The following is a 9,195-nucleotide window of genomic DNA, read 5'->3' as shown; positions in this document are numbered from 1 at the left end:
TTTCATGAAAAATAAAACTAAACGAATGTCAAAAGATATAAAATTTCAACATTTTCCAAGTGAAAAATTATACCAACAAACACGTTTAATTGATAATTCTCAGTAAAATAAGTTCAAGGCCATTCAATTCACTGGAATTTTTTTCTTTCCACCCAAATTTTATCATTGCAATCAAACAGACCCTTAATTATTCATGATTTTCTTTCAAAAAAAAAATGAAAAATGAAAAAAAGAAGTTTATGGTTAATGCTCATGGGTCGTGCAACGCCTGAAACTTTTCTAAACAGTCCAAATCGCCTATAAGAAAATATTTTTAAAAGGAATATGAATATATCAATCATGCTATAAGCACAATTTTTTTAGCAAAAAATCTTGATAGACAACACTTTGCATGGCACCATTGGAAGAGAGGCAAAAAATAAAACATAAAAAGCTAATTAAGTTTGGCAACGTTAGCATCGATATCAATTTTGTTAAAATTTTCATGTACTCGGAACTTTATTTGAAATATATTTGGTACCGAAAATTAAAGCATGTCGAATAAAAAGTTGTCTTTTTCTCTTTCTTAATTGTATGTGCATATTTTACTCCCATATTATGAGAAAAAGAAATTTTGTAATAGTATTCTTTTTAAGAATGTATAGTTAAAAAGTAGAAAAATATTTTGAGTTTACATGTAAAATTATTTTTGCAGAGAGAACGTATGATTAAAAATGAGGCTTAGGAAAAATGAGTTTGTAGTTCTAGATCTCAAACAGCAACTTAGTATATATAGTCGATCATACAAAACTTAGAAATAAAGCTAAGATCTTTAACCCTTCAAATATTATCTCAGATTAATAGTTACTTAAAGAAAAGTGATATTACAACCAGAAATGGGGCAATAATTCAAAGATTACAACTCGCTCTGCACGTGGGACAAGAGGTTTGTGCAGCCAGCCATTGTTGTATACAGTGCAAATGGAAGCCATGGCTGCACTTCTCCAGAACCCTAATTTTCTCCCCATCTGCAAATTCCGATAAGCAGATCGTACACTCCGCCTCTTCTCCCGCCAGCTTCATCCCCGCTGAATACACCTCGGCCGTGATTTCCATCTCCGTCTCGGCCATACCTGTTGAAAACAATAAATGAACATGTATGTCGCCTCTCCAACAACTTAAACTTTTAGATAAAATGATGAGATGAATGTTAATGTATTAAAATTAGATTAAGCGTAAATTTTTGTCTACAAATTTTCTTCTTCACTTCAGAAAACAATCTGGATTATATTTATAAACAATTCTTAGTGTACAGAATTGTTTTTATAGAAGAAAACTAGAAGCCTCACATGCCTCGGCCTCAGGTGGGACCTAATGTAATAAAAGTGACAAAAAATCCACATCCATTGTGAACCTTTGTAAGAGGTCTGTCAAATCTGGGTTTGTACATCCAGCCAAATCTCGGTTTGTACATCCAGCACGCCTCTATATTTATTTCGGAATGCAGTACAAAAAAGATTTAATTCAGCCCAAAAGTGCAAGTCGAGTTCGGAGGCGGAGCTTTAGGGGCCGAGAGTGGCGACGTTCCCGCAACATTTTGAATTTTTTGTGTAAAAATTTTGATTTCTTTAATAAATACATAACATACACACTACTTGAGCTCAAGTCTTGGTATAACTCGTTTATCAAAAATTATGCAGGCGTGACGCAGAAAAGTGACCTCCTGAAATTTTGAAAACAAGATATAAATGAATTAGCTTTGAGACGAGATAATTGAAAGTACGTACCAGAGCCGAGAACCGTCTTTGGCCTCGCCATTTCCACATCCTGGTTCTCCTCTGATGACTGCTGAGAGTCTCGCCTCCTTCGGCAGCAGTGCATGCGTATGATATACCGAATAGCAGCATTGAAAGATAAAGCGCAGATCAAAGCAATGATAAGTACCATTAATATCACGACAGTGTTCGCTTTGAAATCCTTGGAACTTGTATACGGCCACCACGGACAATTATGAGCATCGCCATCGCATTTTGCAGCTGCACCCGGGGGCGGCGCAACTCTTCCGGCGGCAGGCATTGGTGGAGTTAAATGGGTGTTGAATTCAGCAATTTCTGCAGCTTCTCCTAAAAAATACACTGATTTCAGTTTCATTTTTCTGCTAGAGAAGTAGAAAAGGAGATCGAGTGAAGAAGAAGAAGAGAAAATGTTAATTACTTATTAGAAAGAGAAAGACAAATAATTTCAAGAAGACACGACAACTTTAAACATAACGGCTGATACAATCTTATATACATAGGTGGCTCTTAAATAAGAAGTTTTAACTGGTAATATAAATGACGGATAAACAACATGGTTATACACATTTAACGTTGCTATTAATATTGTTGTGTAAAGATTTCGTCTACACGACAAAAACTAATTTTTATTGGACGATTTCAATCGTGTATAGTATTTTTATGATGGAAGATGTAGCTAGGAATAGCAAAAAAGATATTTTTTTTTATTGTAGATTATTTTTCACAACTTTGTTGTTTGTGAATGTCTTTATTTTACAAGGATCCATCACATTACGAAAAATGTTATCGAACATTTATTTTATCATCTAAAAATCTGCGCACAATATGTGATGATTTCAATCACCTTAGAGGGGAATGAACATAAAAATGAATTTACGAGGTTTTATGCATATATAAAATCCTAGTAAAGCAAACTAGATTTGTCCTCGAAATGCTTCATTAATCATCAATACATATGCAACCTCACCATGTCACCATTTTAGGTGTTTGTTACACAACTCATTGATAGATTGATTCCATCCAATTCACTTTTGATAATCTCGACTGCAAAACTCGAGAGCCAAGTCTAGACATGATTTATATGTATAATAACATAATTTTCAGAAATACATGACACTGAAATTGAAGAAGCACATCTAGATGGCTTGAAGTAAATTCCGTGAAGATTTCTCTCAAGTCACGTCAATTTTTGCAACACACATTATTAATTTTAACGATAATTTTAAAATAATACTTTATTAGATTTAAGTGGCCATTTTAAATTATTCGACTACCATCTTTATTCCTACTATGATAAGGGTGAGTGACGAGCTCAAATTTTGTGGCGAAGGATAGAAAATAAATGCCCCAAAAGAATACAAAAACCAAGCACCCAAGGAGTATTGTCAATTTCGTGCCTAATATACATGTACGAATACAGGCCCCCGTATTTAATGTGGCAAGCTCTAGAGTGTGGATAATGACCTCACACTAATATTTTTACATTATTTATATAGTTTATGAAATAAAAACTTAATTTTAAACGAAATATTAATAATTCCAATGAAGACGATTTCTAAAGATTCAAGTACGAATTATTATATCAAAAGTCAACTTGTCTGTATATATTTTTTATCTTAAAGAAGAAGCACTGACGACTGAGTCTTCATTCGATAAATTATTATTTAAAATTAATCGATCAACCTATTCACAAGTTTCTTTCAACTCTCAACATCATTTTAGTATTGCTGCAGTGCTTACGTAAAATACTTATTTTTAGACACTCTATAAGGTCCAAAATTTATGTAACAATCCAATAAAATTCCAATTTGGTCAGTTTCAGAAAGGGACAAAATTATTTATGAAATAAGAATTTTCTTCATCCAACGCCTTCTAAAAAGGGCAATCGCCCATATGCAATGCAAGGCATATCCAATGAATTTCAAAACCTTATTTAAGGTTCATCATTTAGTTAGGTAGGGGATGACGATGGCTAGCTGTGGACTAATAAAAAATTGTAATTTGTTTTTCCAAATTATCATTTCATTCTCGTGCACTTATCTACTCAATCCTTGAATCTTTTATCGTTTCGTGTATTTAGTATTCTCAGTTAAAATTAGCTAGGTTATTAAAGAACGTAAACATGGAGTTTTAATATTTTAATGTCATATCTTTGATGCCTAGGTTCTATAGATTATTTATAGATGGGTACTTTCGTGTTTAACTCACTTGTCAAAGAAGTGCAGAAGCATCGTCATGGAAAAAATTAACTAATTTAACATGGATTAACTTCTTCTTTTTTTATTCGTTTACATGAACTTAATATTCATTTGTTGAGATAACACTGTCAATAAATAATTATTGTAGATAAAAGTGCATTTTGGAAGAAAATTTGAAAAAGAAATTAGCAAAATTTTCCTTTTTATATGAAATTAATTTGTATATGTGCTTAAGAAGACCAAAAGGGGAAATACAAGAAGAAAATTTGCTTCAATTGAGGTTCTTGTACATTAAATTGTCAATGACACACTGCTTTCGTTTCATCCACAGAATTTTGAGTTTGTTGGATGTTTCAATAAGTCCCACTTGGAGAAATCAAATCAATAATTATTCAATTGACAAATCATATATATATATATATATATATATATATATATATAAATTATATATATATAAAAATTCAAAAATTTTCCTACTTTTTAATCATACATTCTCCAAAAACTAACTATTACAAAATTTATTCTCCAAAAAAAATGAAAGTTAAACAACCTAAGTTGTTGCAAAAATCGTTGTTGCAACAATAGCTAAAGTTTGTCGCTAATACCAATGGACTATGTCTTTGTTGATTAGCCATAGAAATATCCATTGATAAATAGCAACAAATATTTATGTTGCTAAGCCATCAATGATTTATAAACGAATTAGTAAATTACCAACTTATTGATAGGGAATTTTTGTCGATAAAGGTTGTTACCAATGTAAATCAAGACATCAGCAACAAAAACTTTTATCATCGATGTTGCTCTTCTTCGTAGTTAACTATACGTCATATTACACCTTCTGAATTTTCGCAATCGTTTTTTTTATTTTTTTATACATTTTCGAACGTATTACGTTAATTAGAAAGGAGACATATATGTTGATTTTAACTTGATCTTTATCATGCCCTAATGTGCATATCTATTCATTTTTCAATCAAATGCCAATGAAGTGCGTAATTTTTATGAATACATAGTGACAAAACTTGAAATGAAATCCTCATTATGTTCGGACGTGATATTTCTTCCAAATATTTAAAGCCCAACTAACGTGCATGTATAATAATATAGCCTCTGCTTAGGCTCTATTTTTTAAGAAAGAAAAAACTCATTTTCAATAACACATTTGTTATTAAAATAATTTTACATGTAAATATAAAATTTTTTCCTATTATTTAACCACGCTAAAATGACATTTTAAAAATAATTTTTTTCCCCTAAGAATGCAGGTCAAAAATGGTTATATATCGAAGAATTTGGTCTAAAAACTTAAATTATTGAAAAAAAAACTCAAATTTATTTAAACTTCATTTTTCAATAAAGACATAAAAAATGATAAACGGAAATTTTATGAAATAACAATCTTTAACCAGAAAGGCGTCCGATACACTAAGCAACAGGGTAAACCCTAACATCATCCAAGACGGGGCCACACATATGTCCAAAGTCGTGCATCTTTGTGTGGTAAAATGGGTTAAAAAATGTTATCCTTGTTCTGTCCGAAACTGCTTGAAACCTAAGACTTGCTGTCTTAAACCAACCTTTTCCTTGAGAAGTAAATGGCACTTTTACAGTCTGTTTGCCAGCAAAAGCTTCCACCGTCATTGATCCATGGCAGCCATTTTTGGCATCGCCAATGGTGAATGTGAGGTTGTAGAATTTGTTGGGCACTGTCCTTATGATTTGTGCAATGGCAGTTTCTCTCCCTCCGACGAACTCGACTGCAGCGAACCCGGACGGGACGTTGAAATGCTTCGAGTCGATGTATTTTACTGGTTTTAAGGATTCAACAATCCATCCCGGAATTGGTGAATATAAATCTTGTCTTTTGGGGAGTACGAGGATCCCTGTCGAGAAGTTCTTGAATACATGTGGACCAACTTCAAAACCACCATTTTTCACCAAATTTCCTGCATGGAATTTGTAAATTATCATGTGAATTTTTTCACTATATAGTCAATCAGTTATAGGTGAAAAGAACATCAGGAGTTTCAAATTAGAATCACGTGGTAGGTAGCTAGCCATTCACATTCTATCTAAATATGAATTAAGCCCCTTTTTGTTATAGATTAAAATCAAATAAAAATTTCAAGTTAAAGTCAACAATTAATTTTAATTACACATTTTATGGAGCCCACAACATTTCAATGACATTTCATCAACTTTTATCAAAACCTATTAAAAAACGTGATTTTAATCTATACAAAACTGGGGCTTAATCATTTTAAATTCTTTCCGATGGAGGCTAAAATGGCTAGCTGTTCGACTAACTAAAGAATTTGCCTAAAATCAAAGGACTAATGGGCATGGTTGTTACTTAAAAGAGTGAGGCCATTCTTACAAATCTGACACAATTCAATTAATATAAGACTTAGATCATTGACCAATAATAGACTAGAATTCATTTTTAAGTCCTAAAATGATAACACCTTGACGTCAAATAATTCAACTCTTTTTTCGGATGCGCCTAATACAACCAAATATAAACATAAATTTGCCCCTCATAGGATGACCGAGTTGGTGAAGTAGGTAATTTCGAAGGCCTCGGGTCACGAGTTCGATTTTTCCTACCAACACTTTCTCTTGTCGAGTATGTCGCACCGGACTTACCTAATGCGGTTTACATGATTGACATGATTTACAGACAATTGCCTCAACTCGAGAATTTACTCAGTGCGCACTCAAAGGGTAACGGATGTGGGTTCCCCGTTTATGTACATACATACATACATACACACATAAATTCATAGTGCGCCAATAGAGTATATAGACATAAAAATTAAGGCTTACCTCTTGTGTATGTAAGGGGCAACATTTCCTTGATTGCAATGGCATCCAAAAGTGGTCCACAAGTTGGATCTTCTTGCATACCAGGATTATGAAAAGTAACCTTAACAACATTTGAGGTTGCCTTAAAACTCCATGCATAAGTGTCTCCTCCATCACTGCTATACAATGTCTGAATTGGAAGATCGCTTGACATTCTTCCCGGGTTGACGGAAATTCTTAGGGCTTCATCTTGGGCACAAGTTCGGGTTGCCCCGAATGTTAAGGTATATATTGTGCCTGCATTTAGGTTTTTGATGTATTGTGAAACGGAAGCTTCGTTACCAAGCCTTACGGCGTGAACTCCACGCGGGACGGCAAAGTAGAAACCGCCGGGCTGCGGTCCGCCAGAGATGTACTCGACTATGCCGCTGATTATCCATTTGGGGAGAGAGTATTTCCCTATTATCACTGTTTTATTTAGGTTTGATAGCTTTGGTCCTTGTTCAAAGTTTCCATTGTTGACAAATCCTGAAAACAATGCACTCAAATCTTCATAAATGGTTGAATATGTTACTTTTTCTTAACTAAAAATATAAAAAAGGGTAAAATGTAAATAAGTCCGTTTCTCGTTTCCAATTTCGGATCATACCACACGTGACTAAAATGTTGTATTCATTTTTCATTCGAATCCGCAAATTGTAAAATATATGGATAGACTTAAGCTCGAGATTGTCATATCGCACTATGAAAGTGCACAAACAATTACACGTTACTTAGGTATACATTGTATAGGACAATGTTGCACACATGCAAATTGAAAATAAAAAATTTTAAGTTCAATTTCTTCCTTAATATTGTGTAGCACTATTGTGTCTGCTTTATCATTCCCAAATGTAATAAAAGAAACTTAAATTGAAGAAAACCATGCAAATATTACAATTACCGTCAAGAACTGGAGGATTTGCTGCAGAAGCCAAACTGCTGCAAAGAGAGAATATGAACACTAATGAAAGAGTAAGAAATGAAGCCATTCCTGTGCATTGACTGCAGAAACAAACCGAAGAAAAGAGATAAATGGTATCAGAGTGGGGTTAGGACAGCATTTCCTTAAAGTGCTCCAAATATGTATAAAATTTGGAGAATCTAAGGTTGGAAAACTAAAAGAAAGATAAGATGGCCATGTTCTATTGCCACTAATTTAGCCGTGATCTATGTCGGGTTGTCTCTTTTTTCTTTCATTCCTTGAAATGAAAATTGCATCTTATGTTAGATATCTATTATTCAAGTAGCAACTTAGTCTTTAACCTATAAAAATGAATAAAATGGAAATATTTTATTTTAGTTGCAAAAGTTAGGTTTTGTTTCTTGACTTGAACTAATGTTTAGAAATTTAAAGTGAGATATGTTTTAAGAACCATGAGAAGATTTTGAGCGGTTCTCATCACTTAAATTGCTCGCTTTTCATTTTAGTTGTGCCAATTAATTCCTATTGATCACGGAACTATCTTTATTAATTTGTCAAGTGATGCTCGAATACTAAACTTTATGAAGTTAGATTTTGTTTCTTAACTTGGAGTATACTTAAAAAATTTAAAGTGAACCCTTTGTTATGAGGATGACGCGAGATTAAACAAAGTTTCGAATAATTTTTGTTATTGAGGATTATTGCCTATTATTATAATTACACAATCATTTTTTGTTGATAAATACAATCTAAATTTATATTACTGGCCTCATGCCCAATTTTAAGGAGCTGATTTTTTTTTTTTTTCTTGTCTTGGATTGGTTTAAAAATTTAAAGTAAAATATATTTTCACAGGGATCATATGAATTTAAAAAGATTTGAATGTGACAACAAATTGTGTAACGATAGTGAAATATTAAATGCTATTTTCCTTATTGTCGAAGTGAACATTAAATTACTACACAATAGCTTAAGAACTAGTAATACAATTTCCTTTTCCCTTTAAAATCGTAATTTTTTGAAACAAGGTACTCGGAAGTTTCTTATTTTAATATTCCATGTGGACATTAGACTTTGTTTTCCACACAATTCCACATGACAAGTTAGTCTACATTGGTTGCCGATATTTGCGCAAATTGTTTTGAATTCTTGATTTCAACGAAGCCTCCTTTAATTAACTAATTAAAGCAGAGTGTCCTATGTCAAAAAAGCCGTACCACGAAGGATAAGTCTTTCTACTTAGAAAGTTGGAAGTTGAAACTCCTCAATTATGCCCTTGTTTGAACCCCATTTTTGGAGAAAGAAAGAATTTTTGAATAGTATATTGATGGAAAATGTGTAGTTAAAAAATAAGGAAAAATTTTGAATTTACGTGTAATATTATTTTATTAAAAAATGTGTGGTTAAAATAATGTCAAAATACTGTTGAAAAATGAGTTTTTTCAAAAGA

General features: G+C 32.6%; 2 protein-coding genes across 2 annotated transcripts; both read right to left on the bottom strand.

Annotated features, from left to right (window-relative positions):
• Window positions 1-810: 810 nt before the first annotated feature.
• On the bottom strand, window positions 811-2,244 carry LOC111365948 (RING-H2 finger protein ATL79-like). Its single transcript, XM_022986523.1, has 2 exons — window positions 1,767-2,244; window positions 811-1,112 (listed from the first exon to the last, which is right to left on the bottom strand). The coding sequence occupies exons 1-2, from the start codon at window positions 2,128-2,130 to the stop codon at window positions 889-891; spliced, it is 588 nt and encodes a 195-aa protein (XP_022842291.1). The 5' UTR covers window positions 2,131-2,244; the 3' UTR covers window positions 811-888.
• A 3,094-nt stretch (window positions 2,245-5,338) lies between these two features.
• Window positions 5,339-7,930, bottom strand: LOC111365947. The gene is made up of 3 exons (XM_022986522.1): window positions 7,725-7,930; window positions 6,803-7,309; window positions 5,339-5,922 (listed from the first exon to the last, which is right to left on the bottom strand). Exons 1-3 carry the CDS (start codon window positions 7,810-7,812, stop codon window positions 5,402-5,404), a joined length of 1,116 nt encoding a protein of 371 aa, XP_022842290.1. The 5' UTR covers window positions 7,813-7,930; the 3' UTR covers window positions 5,339-5,401.
• Window positions 7,931-9,195: the final 1,265 nt, after the last annotated feature.

Source organism: Olea europaea, chromosome 17 (assembly GCF_002742605.1).
Source record: "Olea europaea var. sylvestris chromosome 17, O_europaea_v1, whole genome shotgun sequence".
NCBI lineage: Eukaryota > Viridiplantae > Streptophyta > Magnoliopsida > Lamiales > Oleaceae > Olea > Olea europaea.
The sequence above is the reverse complement of the archived record's forward strand: the minus strand, read 5'-3'. Positions and strand labels throughout refer to the sequence as shown.

Bases quoted from the DNA above. Each gene is read 5' to 3' on its own strand.
- LOC111365948 (XM_022986523.1), bottom strand. From the start codon at position 2,130: ATGAAACTGAAATCAGTGTATTTTTTAGGAGAAGCTGCAGAAATTGCT. The intron at 1,113-1,766 runs GTACGTACTTTC...TGTTTTCAACAG, and splicing joins AAAGACGGTTCTCGGCTCTG to GTATGGCCGAGACGGAGATG.
- LOC111365947 (XM_022986522.1), bottom strand. From the start codon at position 7,812: ATGGCTTCATTTCTTACTCTTTCATTAGTGTTCATATTCTCTCTTTGC. The intron at 7,310-7,724 runs GTAATTGTAATA...CATTGTTTTCAG, and splicing joins AAATCCTCCAGTTCTTGACG to GATTTGTCAACAATGGAAAC. The intron at 5,923-6,802 runs GTAAGCCTTAAT...AATTCCATGCAG, and splicing joins GCCCCTTACATACACAAGAG to GAAATTTGGTGAAAAATGGT.